The following is an 18,117-nucleotide window of genomic DNA, read 5'->3' as shown; positions in this document are numbered from 1 at the left end:
GAAACTTTCTCTATTTCACGCCGTCATCAGCCTCAGTTTTACAACGTTTTCTCTGCCATTTATTTTTAATGTAATGTACCGTTCAATCACATCTACACCTCAACAACAAGCCCCCCCCCCCCCCCTTCCAATTCCCACAATGCATCTGAGGGCAGGGGGATGGATGGTGACAGGAAGCCAGATAGCGATGTGCGACTGGTGGTCAAGAGGCTGAAACCACGAGGAGGTAGGGAGGAGATGAAACGCATTAAGGGCTTTAGAAGGTCGTGAAGAGTTATCAATGGGCCTTTACCAGACAGACAGACAGACAGACAGACAGACAGACAGACAGGCAGACAGACAGACAGACAGACAGACAGACAGACAGACAGACAGACAGACAGACAGACGTGGACTCATAAGTTGAAAGGACTCTTGCATTGGACAACATGTTGACCTCATGGTGGCAGCACAGAACAACCCAAAGCAACCAGATACAAATATACTCAAAGTAATTGCTCGGAAAACAGTTTATTTAAAAGGTGAAATATTGCCGTCACTAAAAGGAAAACAACTGGTCCTCCTTAAAGATAAGTCCACCTTAATTGAGCCTGATTTATTGCTAACTTTCACTTTAAATCAGCAGGTGGAAAGCAAAGCGTTGAGGTTTGTAGCATTTATCCACCAACTCTTGACTGAACTGTACAGACCAGGAGGCAAAACCTCCGGTTCTGAAAAGTGAAGCCAAGGCTGAAGTGCCTTAAAACTATGTCCACTTCTTATAAACAGTCTATGGTACAGACCCAGACCCCCCTAGAGGGTCCAAGTTCCAGCCCTCCTTTGGAAAATCCACAGCTTGACAACCTGACAAACAAAAAAAACTAAAAATCTAAAAGCCCTCGCTGAAATACTCGACAGCCTTTTTCATTCACACCTTCAGCGGCGCGTATTAAATTAGTCATTTCCCTGAGAGCGCAGATAAAAAGCCTCGTCAGTCCCCCGGATCGTACTGCAGCACTCAGGAGACAGTTTTATGATAATAGCGCCATGATTCTCTCATAAACTAGTTACTTCACTCGGAGGGAGTAGAAAGCCGTCGCCGGGGCGACGTGAGGCCACGTAAACACATCGACTCCCATCACTTTCACACCGGCAGTGACCTTTATGTTAGAGTTAATCATTAAATATGCTTGTTCTGGCGATGTGCCGTTGAACTATTACGCTGTGTCATTATTACATTTGAAAGAACAAAATAATGACGTGGAAAACACACAGAGGAAGGAAGACGGAGGAAGGGGAAGAGAGATTTCCCCGTGAGTCATTAATCAGGAAGCTGCCGTTTCTTTCCTGCAACGTTCTGGAGACCTTTTGAATCCAAATCACTGTCCGGGATTTCTCACTTACAGTGAAGTCTAATAGTTTATCCAACTTTTGCTGCATCGCTTCTCTCAAAGCATCTCATAACAAGCCTTAAAACCAAAGGATACAGTCCAAAAGCAGTGTCGGGATTATTTATTGTTATTATGTCAAATAAAAGCCAGACTGTAAGGCAGAAAAGTAGCTTGGATAACGGGGGAGCTAACGGCTAAATATTGTCCACTTTTACGTTTTTTTCCCCGTACTTTAAGGTTCCTTAATTTAAAAAAAATGTATAAATATGTCAATGCCGGCTGTAAAATCATGCTTATTCACTGATTTTTAAGACTTATGTTTGTGCTACATTCCTGCCAATGCACAAATCTTTGCATTAAAATAATTTCAAAAAATTAGATTCTTCATTTTTTTTAATTAAATACTCTGAACTGCCGCCACACAGCTCCCCAAAAGCGACCGGTGATTTGAGTTTTTCTATGAGCGGAGCATTTTAAATGCCAATAAAGCATCAAGAATGCAAGAATCATGATCACGACTTATAATAATATCCGATTAATTGATCAGCCCTACTAATTGATACACTTTATCACGAGAGTTCCAAAATCTTAATGACATTTTTTTGATAATAGTCTGCTTCCAACCTGGTTTCAATCACATAAAGGTATGGGATTGACACATAATTTGTAGTTATTAACATAATTGGATTATTCAGTCGGTTTCCACACTTCATTACTGAAGGATTACTGCAGAATAAAGTAACTGATTGACAAGTAATCCCCGTAAATGTGGTGCAGAAGAGCCTCCGTACGATCAGAGAAGATGACAAGTAAGAATGAGTCGCCGGTGTCCCATAGGGAACTTGCCACCGCCTCAGCCTCCCTCTGGTTCTCTGGACGTTGGTGAGACTCTCGATCATCTGGTGCCACAGAAAAAAAAAAGAATCCATGGCATCAGCTCCTTAACGGCGCCACAGCCTATTAACCCAGTTAGTCTGAGCAGCAGCCATTCCTCTGCTAGATTAGTCCTCGTGTGGAAACCAAACCAGCAGTCTGGATGCTGACACCGTCCTGAATGAGACAATTATGAATGAGATGCAAGCCGTGGAACGAGGCCGCGGCGTTTAGGCAACATGTGTGTATTTCATCACGCGTTGTGGGTCATCCCGGCAGCTCCTTCTGCTGATTCGTGTCTTTTTTACACAGTTTTTACACTCACTCATTGACGGTAAGTAGGCCAACAGAACGAGGACACCTAAAGTCCAGGTTTTACAATCCACACAATACTGTGTTTACGTTTGATCCACTGGCTGAACACTGCTGCTAGCCAATCAGAGGCTTTATGTTGAAACGTATACAAACCTGCGTAATTCTCCTGTAGGTCCAGAACAATCACAGCAGGCATGTTTAATCCACTTCAAACATGGCCAACCTTGTTTCATATACAGTATGAGAGGGGGCTCCAGGAGAAATCTGATTACTGACTCGTGCAGATAAATGCAGATTTACAGTAAGCAGGTTATTGCAGCGCACGTGAACATGTTGATTTCCTGCCGTAACCCGATTTAAAGCCTCGTTTCCTGTTTGCATAAACACAGTAAAACATCCTCCAGTCTGTTGCTCCTGCACTCAAAGTGAAACGCTCCGACATTCAGGCATCAAGAACAAAAAGACGAGGACTTTTTACACTCAAAGACAAGGTTTTCAGCTTTAACTCATTTACATGACGAAGGTAAAACCGCTCATAGGAAGACCGAAACGTCCTAAAATGTCATGGTTCTTTTCCCATGATCAATGTCTAAACGCTGGTTCTAAATCTGCTGATTGGAATCCTTTATTTGCTCCTATTTTTCACAAGTTTGAACAAAAATCCGACTTTTTTATGCACACAAAAGCCTCAAACCTCTCAAATGTTGGTCACAAATGTGTTCAAATGTATACGTATCCCATCCCTAATGCTTTAAATTCAGGAGAAATCAGGCTTTTGTGTGCACATAAAAGATATTTTAGATATTTTATAAAACCAAAGTGTGACATCGTACAAACAAAAAGACTTTCTTACATCTGCTGCACCTCCATCTCGTCTCCTAGGTAACAGGATCTCAGGATGGTCTGTCGTTGGGCGTCCCACAGGTGCTCCTTCAGGAAGTTTCCGGCGCGAACCGCCCTCTCCAGCGAGGCCTCGTCCCCCAGCACGGCTCCGACCCCGGCGTAGGCCGACAGCATCAGACCTGGAGAGGGAGCAGCAGCGATGAAGACCAGGGTGGAGATGAGTAAGTTCTATTAAAACCATCATATCCGCTGAGGTTCCACCAGTGTTCTCTGCTTCGTTAACTTTCCCCGCACTTTGAAGTTTCCCCGTTCCATCCCTCTATAAGTCTCTTTCCCCTCGACTCCTCTTTCATGTAGCGTATCAAAGTGTGGCGAGTGCACAGCCCGGTCTTCAAAGTGCTGCAGCGGAGGACAGGTGATTAATGGAGGCCTTTCTTCATTAGAGAGGGAGACGCCTCGCTTCTAATTGGAAAGTTCTCGGGATCGCAGCGCCTTATTACCTCACTAACACTAACACACTCCGTCTTGAGACGTCAGGCCTGCGAGTCCTGTGGGTCTTTATGTGTGTGTGTGTGTGTGTGTGTGTGTGTGTGTGTGTGTGTGTGTGTGTGTGTGTTTTCTTTGTTTTTTCTTATAATTAATCACATCAGAGACAATGTGCAGGACAAACAATGTTGGGTCCAAATTGGCGTCACATTAATGGAAAGTGACACATAGCGCCTCCATAATAATCTACGCACATCTTCATGCTGCTGCATAATAAATAAATGATAGAGTGTGTGTATAAATCTGACGTTCAGCGGTCACAGGACAAAATTAAACTTTCATATTTGCCTGTGGTTTGTTCTCCATGTTGGATCACTATGAATGAACCACTGTGTGGGATAAAAAAGCCTAAAAAATATATATAAAAAGCAATATTTACATACTACTGTTATTGAAGGAGCTGTATGGAAAAAAACAAACTCATATTTCATTATTTAATGACACACTTTAACTCTTAATTCTAGTGTCCAGACACCGCTGAGCACAGATCAAGCTATGAGCATTTAAAATATGACCAAGAAGCAACTTTCACTGCTGAAAAATCACTAAAATTCAAGTGTTTTCAAGGATTTCCAGCACCCGTACCAACCCTGCATGTAGGTAGTTGAGGACTTTACCGTTCCAGGAGGCCAACATCTTGGTGTCCAGATGTGGGCGTGGCCGACCCTTCCTCACGGCTGCCATCTTGGTGCGGGCGGAGGCCAGCAGCTCGTTGACTTTCTCCACGCCGATGCCAAAGCGAGCAGCCGTTAACTCCACGGAATAACGCACGATCAGCACATTCTGGCCCGTCAGCTCGCCGTGGGGGTCCTGGCATCCGACCGAAGGGGGAATAGTGAGCTGCTTTAACACCTCAACACCTTGTCTCAATCAAATATCATGGAATAAACCCATAAATATACCCATATAAACAGTTATTTATGGACAAGTTTTATTTAATTGTCTAATTATTTTTGCTCATATTCATATTTCACACAGATATATGAGCTATATGTTAATTAAACATGATGATGTAAAGGAAGCTCCATCCTGTCTCCCTTCTCGAACTTGAATGATTTCATTGATTTATTTTAATTTTCTATCATTTTCATATTTGCATGACATGTTTAATGTCGTGTACTTTGTGTTCATTGTCAATGAAATTCCAAGCCATGGTTGCCATGGCGACACATGCCATCATCACACATTCACCTGCTCTGGCGTGACGTTGCCTTGCTCCTTGACCCCGTAGTGGTGCATGAAGACGTCGGCCTGCGTGGCGGCGCCATCGGAGCCCTCCACCACCTCCGGCAGCAGATCCCGGACCTCCGAGGCCATCCAGACGCAGAACGCCCCCTCTTTCTTCTCGGGACCGCCGCACGCCGGGACGGAGTCGGCATCCTCGGCACTGTAGAAGCCTCCGGACTGTTTCAGAGCACAGAGGTCAGAGGTGAAGGAATGGAAAAGCAGTTTTTGCTAAGAAAATTCAATCATGTAAAGTAGAAATATAGTGTTTTAGTGCTTCTTCTCCTCCTTTTCAAACATTTATTTACAAATGTAAGTTTTCCGGGTTTTCATGGGCTCTCTTGTTTCTTTAAATGTTCAAAATAAAATTTATTCTATTCTAAGGTGCTATTTAAGGGCAGTTTGATATGAGATACATGTAACAACTACTATTATATGCATCATTTCTATCGCATGGATTGACTATGTTGGATTTATTTTGTCGTTTCTTTTGTATAAATGACACTATTGCATCCTGGGAGAGGGATTCCTCCTCAGCTGCTCTCCCTGAGGGTTTTTTTCTCATCCAATGAGAAGTAAGTATGTATGAGGCATATATAGATACATTTAACTGAATTCAACGTTTGAAGTGCATTAAAGTTACCTATTGAAGCCCTCTCTGAGGGCTACACATAGTGACAGGTACCTTTAAAGAGCCTCATATTAAAAATGTGTGAAGTAAACGCCCTCTCAGGGTCTGCAGACACTGTGAGAGTATTTTTACAATAACGATGATAATTCGAGGAGAGTCTCCCTCATATTTCGGTGGGATAACAGCCTCTGAAGCACAAAAGAAAACATACATTCTATACTAAATTACCTTTGTGACGTTAATTCATTAGCGTATAATTACATAATAAATCTCGGGGAATATAATGATTACAACGAGTGTGGCTTTAATTGGTTGGCCCGTTCGCTGCCGTCGACTCATTCATCAAAAAGGACCAAAAAAAAAAGGTTCCGACCCTCAGAGGAGAGTGTGACAGGGTTTAAGAGGCTATTTGTCAGCGAGGACACACGGACACACGGACACACGGACACACGGACACACGGACACACGGACACACACACACACACACACACACACACACACACACACACACACACACACACACACACACACACACACACACACACACACACACACACACACACACACACACACACACACACACACACACACACACACACACACACACACACACACACACACACACACACACACACACACACGCACGCACGCTTCGTCAGCAGCAGATACCAATAAAAGCTGCAGTTTATTATTGCTCCATTCTTTGCCAATATGCATTTCAAAACATTAAATTATCCCAAACGTTAAAGAGATACTTTGAAACGGGGTTGTATGAGGTACTTATCCAGAGGCAGTGTGTTTATTTCCTACAGTAGATGGCGGTCCAGGAGCAAAGCAACATACGGCAAATTGTATTTCAGAAAAAAGGCTCACCTAAAAAAACAAATGGATATTATTTATTTTTTTAACTTTCTGTGATAAAAAACCCTTCAAAATATCCGAACTAGCCCTTTAACTGACATTATCCTTATCCTAACTTCCCTTTTATATCATCTTGAGGCAAAAAAACTTAAAATAAATGGAATCACCGCCCCAGAAAGGACACCTGGTCCCCATAAAACTAGTAAAAAACATGCACACCTATCGCACCTTGTCACTCAGGTCTCTGGAGACGTAGAGCAGGATGTCCTTCGCCACGTCTGCAAAGAGCTGCTCACCCGATACCTGGAACACAGCACATGTTTGGTGAGACTCAGAGAGGATTTCAGCTGACTGGATGATAAGAGAGAGACAGAGTGATGGAGGGAAACTTAAACTGTCACACACACACACACACCTGGGAGGCGGTGATGTAGGCTACAGCCAGCTGAGCTTGGTCGTACAGCATCTTTTCAAAGTGGGGGACGTGCCAGGAGGAGTCCGTAGAGTAGCGATGGAAACCCTGCAGAGGAGCAACACAAACAGAAACAAAGTATTTCAGGAGAGTCTTCCACTTTGTGATCAAATGTTCAGAAAGCCACCTGAAAATCCAGTCAGTGTGGGACTTGAATGGGAGGACATATTTTAATCATCTAGGCATCAATATGTTTGGATTTCGGCATGACAAATAAACATTTACCTTTTTTGTTGCATGGCTACTGACTGGGCTTTTTAGAAAAAGTAGACCCAGAAGAAGAATTTGGCCAAATGTCTTGCTTGTACCACAAAGTTAAAGTTTCACCGGATACACTTTCTGCTACGAACATGCAGCTAAAATTAATCTTAATAAAAGTCTCTTCGGTCCGAGCGTGCGCGAACCTGAGCCACGTGGTCGTGCACGCCTCCCAGCGCCATCATGCGGAGCGTGTGCAACGCCATCTGCAGAGCCTCCACGCCCTCCGAGGTGGAGCGGTTCACGGACCAGTAGGACATGAGGAACATCAGGTTCACTGTGGAGAGAGGCGAGCAGAGAGGGAGTCAGAGGAAGCCCCGAAGCCCGACTCGTGCCCGGGTCCTGCCGAGTCTACCTGGCGTGGGGAACTTCGGAGCGTCCCTGAAGCCGCCGTACTCCTCCTCGTAGGAATGAGCCAACTGCTGGAAGCAGCGATTAGCCACGTCCGGGGCCGGGGGGGGACTCTCTCCTGGGTTTGCGGCGAGGGTCGTTCCTTTCTTCAGAGCTTCGAGGATCCTGTCGCCACTGGACTCCAACGTAGGACGGTTATTCTGCCACTGAGGGTCACAAAGTATACGTTTCATAGGTAGAGGGAGGGAGGACGATGCTGAGAACAACACGAAAACTTCATTTTCATAAACATGCACTTTTTGTTTTGGTTAATGATTTATTGTCATAGAAATTAAAAATGAAGTTGTCTTTCTTTTCACAGCAAAGTATTATTGCATCTGGCTCTGCAACGAAGCCTAAATCAATGTTGATTTCAGTGGCTGCTCATCAAAGAGATTAAACCATTAGAGGGCAAATTAATTCAAATAGATTGCTGAAACAATGTTTCACCTCTCTCTGCAGCACAAACATTCATTTTAAAAAGCTTAATCTTGATCCAACCTAATGTAAGAAAAAAAGAAGGGGTTTAAGACATTTAAGTCCTGGTAAAAGATGCTTTATTGTATGTTCAGATTCAAATACTCATATGAAGGTTTTGTATGATGAAGGAAAATATGGTGTCAGAGTGACTCAGCAACTTTATTCCAACCAGCAAAGTCGGTGTAAACAGTCAAATAATCTGTGTTTTACCTCGTTATTGTCATGTATAGTGGGGATTTGCACATTATATTCTTATTTAAATGATTTGCTTTGACAGTAAACAATTGTTGGCATTAGTCGTCTTAAATATATTACTGTAAGCTGCTGAGAGCCAGTGTTTAGAAGTGGTACAGATAATAATTCCCTCTTGAATATCTATTTTATATATATATATATATATATATATATATATATATATATATATACACACACACACACACACACACTTAAAGCGGCTGTATTTATAGAAATACCTGATCCATGATTCTGATGAGAACCGTTTTGAGCCCGGGTCGTCTTGCACGGTCCGTCGGAGGGAAGTAGGTGCCTCCGATGAAAGGCCGTAGGTCAGGGGTCAACCACACACTCATGGGCCAACCTCCACCTCCACTTGTTGCCTGGCAGCCCAAAAGTCATGAGTATCAGCAGAACCTCAATGTGCAGTAAGCACACACACTCACATGTACACACACACACCTGCACGAAGGTCATGTAGACCTTGTCCACATCCGGTCTCTCCTCTCGGTCTACTTTGATGCACACAAAGTTGTCACTCAGGATTTTGCCGATTTCCTCATCTTCGAAAGACTCCCTCTCCATCACATGGCACCAATGACATGTTGAGTATCCCACTGACGTTCAGAGAGAGAGAGAGGATATCGACTGTTACCACAACATGCCACACAGCTCAGTTAAAGCCAGGTACGAGACGGGCTTCTACCTGATAAAAAGATGGGCTTGTCTTCATTCTTTGCTTTGTCGAAAGCATCCTGTCCCCATGGATACCTGAAAGGAGCACGGCGTTTAGTTCATATGAGACATTATATTCATTGATGTTTCTCTCCGTCGTGCTCACCAGTCCACGGGGTTGTGCGCGTGCTGCAGCAGGTAGGGCGACATCTCCTTGGCCAACCTGTTGGTGTGTGTGTTAGTGGAGGATGATGGACCTTCCCCTCCCGACGCCATGCTCCTAAAAACACAAGACCTGGACACACACGTGCATATATTTACACTGGTAGTCAGACAAATCTGCAAAAAATCCAGACATCTTATAAACATATATCTTGGTGCTTTAATACCACTGTGTTAATGAAAATAAAGAAATCTCATGGACTCATTTGGGTTTGTTTTTGTGAATGACTTTGCCAGCTACACACAAGACAATGATTTAAAATAGTGCCTTTAATTCTTAACAGACTGTGGCTTGTCATAGCAAATCTAATGAATAATGACATGGCTGAGATGTTTCATTACTGGAACAGTAAAATAGACATTTTTTGACCATGACTAACCAATGTTATTAGTACAACTCTGCCGTCACACACCAAAACAATAAGAATGGAATCTATTATTGCTGACACGTTAGCTAAAGGTTAAGTTTACTACATTAATCTGCATATAGTCGTTTTAATGAGCACGCACGCTATTAAAACGTAATGCCAAACAGCACGCCGCCAGCTATGTGAGCTTGCGTCAGACTGCAGCTGTCAAGCACTGTAGCTGTTAGCTAAACAAGGACGCTCATGACGACTTCCGTTTGAAAATCCCCCGATTTAAAGTGAGTTAACACGTAGGTACGAGTTCATGCCTCAAAAACCATAACTGACAACAGCCCACGATATATTACAACATCTGTTAACATTCGGCGTTAATATTTATGTCATATAGACCACATAGATTGTCATGTTGTACGTGTTATTCAACGGGCTAGCTTACTCGTTGGCGGTGTTGCTGGAATCCCCAGTCAAATCAAGTTTAAAAACACTTGCGTGTTACAGAAATACGTTAGCTTGTTAGCTAATGTTGTTACTGCCGAATTGAATACGAGGCATTTTATAATAGTTAGACGTATTTTCTCACGGTGTCACCCTTCCGTGGCAGTAACTAAATGTTGGAAGCATTTTAAATTGTGTGTTTTTCTAATGGGAGTTTCGTGAAACTCTTCTACTCGTCCAAAGCACGCAGCAACGCATACGTTAGGTGACCTTAACAACAACCTATAAGCCTCGGTGCTTTACCTGAGGTGGAGGTGGGGGTAGGCCGGCTGGGGACGGCGGTGCAGCGGTGACCTGACGCCGGGTGCTGGTGGTGGTGGGTGGCGGGTTTGTTTGAAACACCTGACGGGAACCCCCGAGGTCTGCGGAGGACCAGCAGCTCCCAAAAAAGCTGCAGTCAGAAGGCGAGCGGGCTCCAAGCGGCTATTTCTGGACGCCGAGCGACGCGATGCTAGTCCTATCATCCTAATCCACGTGTGTTTTTAGAGTAAGCTACTTTGTTGACAGCCAAACTCTGCCTTCCAGGCATGAGGTTGCACATTTTATCTGCAATACCACGAGCTGACGCTTGATGGCGTAACGACAGGATATAGAAGTTTTCAACTTTGCCTGGGGAAAAAAAGAAAGATAGATAGATAGATAGATAGATAGATAGATAGATAGATAGATAGATAGATAGATAGATAGATAGATAGATAGATAGAGAGTATTCTCAGTTAAAGCTACATCATTTGAGGGTTTTTTTAATACATTTTTATTCTCATTGTTGTGTCAGCCTTATGATTAATAAGACTTCTTTATTTTATATATATAAATAGATATTCAAGAGGGAATTATTATCCGTACTACTTCTAAACACTGGCTCTCAGCAGCTTACAATAATATATTTAAGACGACTAATGCCAACAATTGTTTACTGTCGAAGCAAATCATTTAAATAAAAATATAATATGCACATCACCACTATACATGACAATAACGAGGTAAAACACAGATTATTTGACTGTTTACACTGACTTTGCTGGTTGAAATAAAGTTGCTGAGTCACTCTGACACCATATTTTCCTTCATGATACAAAACCTTCATATGAGTATTTGAATCTGAACTTAAATTAAAGCATATTTTACCAGGACTTAACTGTCTTAAACCCCTTATTCTTCTTTTCTTACATTAGGTCGGATCAAGATTAAGCTTTTTAAAATGAATGTTTGTGCTGCAGAGAGAGGTGAAACATTATTTCAGCAATCTATTTGAATTAATTTGCTCTCTAATGGTTTAATCTCTTTGATGAGCAGCCACTGAAATTAACATTGATTTAGGCTTCGTTGCAGAGCCAGATGCAATAATACTTTGCTGTGAACAGAAAGACAACTTCATTTGTAATTTCTATGACAATAAATCATTAACCAAAACAAAAAGTGCATGTTTATGGAAGTCCAACTACTTAAATATATAACAAACACTGCACTGCAACTGTTTAGACTTATTAATCATAAGGCTGACACAACAATGAGAATAAAAATATATAATATATGAATATATAACAGTGTTATGCTATATTTAGTAATAAATATGTATTACTAAATATAGCATAACACTGTTATATATTCAAGTAGTTGGACTTCTTTATTTCATATATATATATATATATATATATTCTGCACTATTTCAAGTTCAAACTGCACCGTCTTTTCATTAAATACATTTGAGAAGTTGAAAATGTTCCTGGATTAAGGATCCTGCTGGGTCCCTGAAGCCAGACCAGTTGAGAACCACTGGGTTAGAGACACTCAGGAAAGTCACAGTGTGTGTTCTTTTAATAATATATCAATATTTGTGAGGGAGCAAGACAGTCATATAATATTAGAAGTATAAGTATATAAATATATTTATTTTTTTAAAGAAAAAAATCACTTATTGAGCTTGACGACCGTCGAGACGAAGTCGTCCCGAGTCACCAGGTCAGAGGCCACGATGTTGAACGGGGTTTTGGCCGCCTGCTGCTCCACCCACCGCAGCAGCCTCGGCAGACTCCTCCGCACCACGTTGGGGAAGTTGTCACAAAGGCGGAGGAGGTACTTGAGTATCCGGGCGTCGTCAGGCAGCGTCAGGTTCAGGCCACACACGAAGAAATCTGAGAGGAGAGACGTGATCAGCCCCTGCTCACCCCAATAATAACAACATATTCAGCCGACAAAACTCACACTTAACAGGCCGCGCCTTCTCCAAAACCTGAGTGAGTTTTGACTGAACCATCGTGGTGTCCATGCTGTTGCCAAAGAAATAAGGAATGCGGCTCCATATCTCAATGTGATGGTTTGTCGGATAATCGTATGAAACTATGATGTTTTTGCCTTTGTCCCAGCAACTCCTCAGGGTAGGCGGGTCCTGTAGCGATGCAGGGAAAGGTTTAATTAATCAATGTATTTTTTTCCTTTGGAGGTTATGCATGCTTAAACGAGGGATTGTTTGGATTCTTTGAAGTGTGAGGTATCTATCCATAGTCGGCATATTAAATACAAAATGGATGACGGCCAGTGAAGATCATGGCAAAACACATTTTAACCACGAAAATAAAAAAGGCCAACCTAAAGGAAACAAATATATACGCTACATACATCCTTTCTGACGGGTAACTGAATTTTGATATCCATCTTTGCTCTCTTCAAAGCCACAAGACTCGGGGCGCAAAATTCTGTCAATTTTTCAAAACTGGAAACTTTCCACAGGAATTAATGGGAATAAAGGTTGGCCCCTTAATAGGGATTCTAAATATAGTTGGGGAAAATATATTTCAGCATAATCTTGACTAAAGCAACCATATTTCAATATTTTTAATAGTTCAAGGAACGTCTTTGTACATGCGAAAGACATACGTGAAGAATGCCACAAAAGTTTACCTTCGCATGGAAAGTTACTGGAAATGTTCCACTCCGTTGCATCCCTATAAGACTCAACAGAGCTGACAGAAACCAGGCTTTTACCTGCAGAACTGGTTTTGTAAAAGGAGTTCGGTAGCCTTGAAGAGTTTTACTTTTAGTTCAGTTCCATGTTGGAAAAGTCTGCATGGTGTCAAGATAAAGTGGTGAAAAGCTAATCTAAATATAGCACAACACTGACTATGGATAAGTAAATCCTCCAAACAATCCCTTATATAAGATATGTTTGACTTGATCTATATCCGTTACCCTGATACTGATGAGTTTGGCTCCAAACAAGGTGATGATGAAGCTGATCAGATGGCCGTGGAGCTGCTTTTCAGTCTTTTTGTCGAATCCTTTGAAGTTGGATAAAGCCAGGATGACGATCTCTTTGGGATGCTTCTTTGCCCAGTTATTTATGACCTTGAAGACGGTCTGTCAGAGTGGAAGACATGTTAATACAGTCAGCATCACATAAAGAATTCACAAAACACAAATGAACAATCCAAAATACAGGATTTTAGAAATACTGATGTCATGTGTTCAGGCATATACATAATAAAAAGAGACCTACAGTTATATATTAAAGGCAGAGTAGGTCATTGGAAAAACCTCGGAGACTTTAAACTTAAAAAGTCCCGCCCCCTGCGTTCAGACCTCTGTTCAAAGCCAATCAGGAAGTAGACATTGACAGACAATCCAATTATTTTCTCTGACCTGACTTTTTTGATTGGACGGCGTTTGTACAGTCCTGCCACGGCCACAGATGACATTTTTTTTCATTTTGTTTATGTCAGATAATTTAATGTACCCATTAAACGACATCTTTACCTCCACATCCGTCCGCGTGTACAGCCCGTGATAGAAGTAAAGCCGAGTGGGGTGGCTATCGCGCGCCTTGCGAGCGATCCTCAGGTCAAAGTAGCGGATTCCTGCGTCCAGCTGCTTCGTGATGCCGTCCTCCTGCAGAAAACAATCCATGATGACAGTCAGACTGTATTTCTGACGGGCACAGTCGGTGCTGACGCATCGTAAACACACATTTACCTGAGTCGTCGCCCATTTGCGCACTATTTTACGAGCACAACAAATCCAGCTCAATCTCTTCAGTCGGCTGGGTTCTATTATAGAGGAGTTGATGTCCAAGTCATAACTCATTGAATCATGGCTTCCTAGGACACACACACACACACACACACACACACACACACACGGTTGTATGAGTTGAACCCCTTGAGCAGTGGAAGCAGCTACATTATCTCAGCCTCGTACCTGGTATGGTCAGGTTGAACAGAGGAATGTTGTGGAGTTCAGGTGGAAGTTGCGACATCCAGTCACTGTAGCTGGTGACTCTTTTACGCCCCTTTTCAGCAGACATTTCTGTGGCTACATAAAAGAACTCAAAGTCACCCCTCAATCTACCAATACAGTAGTTTGTAGCTCATAATAAACAGACATAAAGGAGTTAAAGGAAATACTACTCACCCTGCCAAGGTAATTAACTTCCTAAAAGCAGCAGATAGTTTCATAAATTGCTGCTCGTTGCGAGGCTGCAGGATTCAAGTCAAACGACCTTTTGTGAGGAAGAAACGTGTGTAACTGCTGTAGTCGAACATTAACAATGGAGTGGAGCTTCCTCATACCATCCCTGAGCACTCATCAAGGTAAAAACTTGAACTACTTGATCTGGGATTTGTTCCCTCTCTGGCACCACCTGTGGCGATACACCGTGATTGCAGCTGTTTTTTTGGAGCTCACTTCCCGGAGATCACAGCTTACAGTGGAGCCATAGACTCAATCACCTGTTACCTCGTTTAATACTGACTGAACAGATGTTTATTTCTATTCATGCATGAAAATCTTCAAGATAATTTACTTAATTACACTTTACTTACACTAGGACTGCCAGATCATTTTGGTTTTCATGATCAATCGGATCTGAGCATAGCAGGGGCCCTAACCCCAACCCTAACAACAACCCCAACCCCAAATTGCTTTTTTTATTTCGGCTGTATCTCCTGAACGGTAAGTCGTAGAGACACGGGCTAAAGAGGGACATGCTAAACCAATTATAGGAGCATACTTAAGACAAGTAAGGACACTGCTCACTCAATGGGGTCCACACAGGGCAATAAAACACCACTCAAACTGATTTAAGTATTTTTAATCGGATATGAGGAAATCATTTGTAGAACAAGGCAAAGATTAGAGTCTCAGGCACTTTGGAAAATCCCACCACAGCACTGAGATGTACATATGATTGTGTCAAGGCTCTTGGGAAGAGGGACTTTAGGCTGCTCTGGCCAGACCCACCATGTTCTGGGCTCTGTTGAAGATGGAGTAGTACTGTCTGATGAAGACGTCACCCAGGATCCACAGGCTGTCTCCTCCGTTGCCGAAACCAGTACGGCAACCGTAGTACTGAGACTGTGGGAGGGATTTAGGAAGAAGGATTTCAGATTAAGAGTATAGTTGAGATGAGAAAAGTGTGGCAGGGGAAACAAAGACCTACCTGACGAACGTAGGCAGAGGCTGGGATGGTGAATTCCTGTCCGTGGATGTGGAAGACCACTTCTGGCATTTGGCCAACGCTGTTACAGTTGACCACATACTGATGCAGAGGGAAGGAAAGAAGAAAGAGTTTTAAAATGTACTTCTACCATTCAATTTTCTACTGAAAATCTCCTTCGGTCAATCCTGCATGTCTTTTTAAGTCACGTACGTCTCCGTTCTGGCTGCTAGCTCCCACGTAACGGTTAATGTTGCTGATGCTGCTCTGAGGTCCAACAATCAGAGAGGTGCCGGTGTCCACGATAGCCTGGCAGCCACCGCTGCAAGCCACCACCTGACCGTTGACGGTGACGCTGAACGGGATACACAGCACAGCATGCATGGGTCAGATATTAAACATTTCCCCACAATTTCAGGAGAAACCTGCGATGCTGTATTACCTGTCCACTGTGATCTGCCAGTACAGCTCATTGGAGAGGGGGATCCAGGAGATGGAGCCGTAGTAGTGGCTGGAGTCAACACCGCCGAAGGTCACCACGCTGCCTTGCTGGGAATTACTACAGAGGAGAGCGAGATCTGACTGTAAAACATTCTGGAAATCAGTCGCCGGCTTTAGTGTCGGTGAGTAATGTGATGTCGTCCTTACGAGCTCAGGTACACGGAGAAGAGGTCCTGGCTCACCAGACCCTGCTTCATCATGTTGTCAAAGACTGGTGTGGCGCCGGAAGCAGACAGGCGGGGGTACGCCAGGCCCAGGATGCCATCGGCACGCATGTACTGCATGAAGGGAGCCTCAGTCTGGCTCAGGCCGAAGATCTGGTTTCTCACGGCGAGCCCACCCACCTAATGGATGATCACCAAGACAGTTCACAGATTTAAAGACCTTTTCACATCACAATGGGTTCTTGAATCTTCTAATCTCCTCCTGCTCAAAGTGATACTATAATATACTTGTATTTCTCACCCCAACGGTGTCGTATCCAAGGAAACCAGTCATGCTGCCGGTGCCGTAGCGGATACTGAGAGCACCGCCGTGGTTTCTGTAGGTGCTGCTTGTGCCGGGGTTGAACTTATCGTGGTTGTCTAGGAAGGTAACAGATGTGAAAGTCAGGATATCAAATAATGCACTGAAGCAAAGTAAATGATCCAAGCTCCGAGGCATAGATTTGTGTCTGATCTGGGGCTTTTCGTGGGGAGGTCCACAGACTAGAGCTAAAGTGACATAACAGGGGTCGATCTCGACTTCTCTTCAGCCTCTAATTATCTCAGGTTCTTATCCTCTTGCCCAGAAGTTAGCCCTAACCTGAAGCATTCTCACTCTGGATACCAAACCTCCACCAGACTCTTGAACACAACGTACACCTTCTTCAGCACTATCAGATCACCTTCTTACTCATGGGACTCTTATCAGTTTAAATGTATACCTGGTTCCCCGAAGGGTCGGCATGTTTATGCATTAATAGTTTTACATACTGCAGGCTGGACTGTTGCAGTAGATGGAGGGCACCCAAAGGTTGGACGAGCCAGAGTCGAAGATGACCTTGAATGACTGAGGAGGAGTTCCGATGGAGATGACGCCATAGTAAGCCAGCTGGAGATGGAGAGGAGATACCAAGATTATTCATGGACAAAGTGAGCCATAAGTCAAAGGTTTGTCTGTTTGAGCTTTACTCACATCAGCATCGTTGGTCATGGCCTGGTTGCCCACCGCGAAGCTCTGGTCAAACTTGGCCATGGGGTTGTATGGGTACTTGAGTCTATACTCCTCCCACAGACCCTGTTCCTCCAGGGTCTCCCTGGCTGTCTTGGTCTTCTCCAGAGGGATCCTATGGGTGTCACCAAGGGAGCAGATTAAATTCTGTTCCAACTACATTTCAAAGCCTTTTATTGATGTCATAAAGCTCTCGGTACTCGTATATTCGGTTCCTCTCAGATTTACACCTGCTAATTTGATGTCGGCAGTAACTTCAGAGGAGCTAATGAAGTCGAGAACAAAATAGGAACAGCACAATAAGAGAGCAGGTCAGGCTGACTTACTGGATCAGACACTCGGACAGTGCCACCATGGCACACACAACAAAGGCCCACTTCATTTTCTCGGCTCTGCTATCGACTGAAAAAAAGGTTGATGACATTACAGAAAACTCAAACTACGAATAAATAACACATTAATTATAACGGGTCTCTGTAGCACACTCACCTGCTCACTCCAAAAACCTGAGTGCCGACAGACAGGCAGACATCCTCTTTTATGCAGGTGGACTGACATTTCCATTAAACAATGATAAGGCAATGCACACGCACCGGTGATAAGTAAAGATAAGTAATGGGCAACGGAATGGTTGACCTCAAGACAATGTCAATTATGTGATTAAAGGAAGGAACATACTTTTGGATAAAGCTTGCATAACTGTGTTATGGAATTAT

General features: G+C 43.3%; 3 protein-coding genes across 3 annotated transcripts in view; all 3 read right to left on the bottom strand.

Annotated features, from left to right (window-relative positions):
- Positions 1 to 10,826, bottom strand: part of spata20 (spermatogenesis associated 20) — a 27,774-nt gene extending 16,948 nt beyond the window's left edge. Inside the window, exons 1-12 of the mRNA XM_084040429.1 lie at positions 10,501 to 10,826; positions 9,339 to 9,467; positions 9,204 to 9,268; positions 8,960 to 9,114; positions 8,737 to 8,880; positions 7,749 to 7,950; positions 7,540 to 7,670; positions 7,079 to 7,183; positions 6,892 to 6,966; positions 5,139 to 5,351; positions 4,565 to 4,757; positions 3,412 to 3,580 (exon numbers count right to left, since the gene is read on the bottom strand). Coding sequence (XP_083896555.1) covers positions 3,412 to 3,580; positions 4,565 to 4,757; positions 5,139 to 5,351; positions 6,892 to 6,966; positions 7,079 to 7,183; positions 7,540 to 7,670; positions 7,749 to 7,950; positions 8,737 to 8,880; positions 8,960 to 9,114; positions 9,204 to 9,268; positions 9,339 to 9,467; positions 10,501 to 10,721 — 1,802 coding nt within the window. The 5' untranslated portion in view covers positions 10,722 to 10,826. The remainder of the gene's footprint in view (positions 1 to 3,411; positions 3,581 to 4,564; positions 4,758 to 5,138; positions 5,352 to 6,891; positions 6,967 to 7,078; positions 7,184 to 7,539; positions 7,671 to 7,748; positions 7,951 to 8,736; positions 8,881 to 8,959; positions 9,115 to 9,203; positions 9,269 to 9,338; positions 9,468 to 10,500) is intronic.
- A 1,231-nt stretch (positions 10,827 to 12,057) lies between these two features.
- LOC311033192 (PI-PLC X domain-containing protein 1-like) lies at positions 12,058 to 14,821 on the bottom strand. Its single transcript, XM_084040436.1, has 7 exons — positions 14,665 to 14,821; positions 14,452 to 14,565; positions 14,227 to 14,351; positions 14,011 to 14,142; positions 13,447 to 13,614; positions 12,463 to 12,646; positions 12,058 to 12,392 (listed from the first exon to the last, which is right to left on the bottom strand). The coding sequence occupies exons 2-7, from the start codon at positions 14,555 to 14,557 to the stop codon at positions 12,169 to 12,171; spliced, it is 939 nt and encodes a 312-aa protein (XP_083896562.1). The 5' UTR covers positions 14,558 to 14,565; positions 14,665 to 14,821; the 3' UTR covers positions 12,058 to 12,168.
- A 520-nt stretch (positions 14,822 to 15,341) lies between these two features.
- LOC311033065 (pepsin A-like) lies at positions 15,342 to 17,800 on the bottom strand. Its single transcript, XM_084040240.1, has 9 exons — positions 17,728 to 17,800; positions 17,366 to 17,516; positions 17,164 to 17,281; positions 16,655 to 16,773; positions 16,337 to 16,533; positions 16,131 to 16,247; positions 15,902 to 16,043; positions 15,692 to 15,790; positions 15,342 to 15,606 (listed from the first exon to the last, which is right to left on the bottom strand). Exons 1-9 carry the CDS (start codon positions 17,781 to 17,783, stop codon positions 15,469 to 15,471), a joined length of 1,137 nt encoding a protein of 378 aa, XP_083896366.1. The 5' UTR covers positions 17,784 to 17,800; the 3' UTR covers positions 15,342 to 15,468.
- Between the last annotated feature and the right edge of the window lie 317 nt (positions 17,801 to 18,117).

Source organism: Eutrigla gurnardus (genome assembly GCF_963514095.1).
Source record: "Eutrigla gurnardus genome assembly, chromosome: 22".
Lineage (NCBI taxonomy): Eukaryota > Metazoa > Chordata > Actinopteri > Perciformes > Triglidae > Eutrigla > Eutrigla gurnardus.
Note: the sequence above shows the minus strand (reverse complement) of the source record. Positions and strands in the feature narration are given on the sequence as shown.

What these genes read in the sequence shown, in the direction of transcription:
- LOC311033192 (XM_084040436.1), bottom strand. Translation starts at nt 14,557, where the DNA reads ATGTCTGCTGAAAAGGGGCGTAAAAGAGTCACCAGCTACAGTGACTGG. An exon ending in GTTCAACCTGACCATACCAG is followed by an intron (nt 14,352 to 14,451) that starts GTACGAGGCTGA and finishes TGTGTGTCCTAG; the next exon opens with GAAGCCATGATTCAATGAGT. An exon ending in CCAAACTCATCAGTATCAGG is followed by an intron (nt 12,647 to 13,446) that starts GTAACGGATATA and finishes GCATCGCTACAG; the next exon opens with GACCCGCCTACCCTGAGGAG.
- LOC311033065 (XM_084040240.1), bottom strand. Translation starts at nt 17,783, where the DNA reads ATGAAGTGGGCCTTTGTTGTGTGTGCCATGGTGGCACTGTCCGAGTGT. An exon ending in TGGCAGATCACAGTGGACAG is followed by an intron (nt 16,044 to 16,130) that starts GTAATACAGCAT and finishes TATCCCGTTCAG; the next exon opens with CGTCACCGTCAACGGTCAGG. An exon ending in CTAGCAGCCAGAACGGAGAC is followed by an intron (nt 15,791 to 15,901) that starts GTACGTGACTTA and finishes CCTCTGCATCAG; the next exon opens with TATGTGGTCAACTGTAACAG.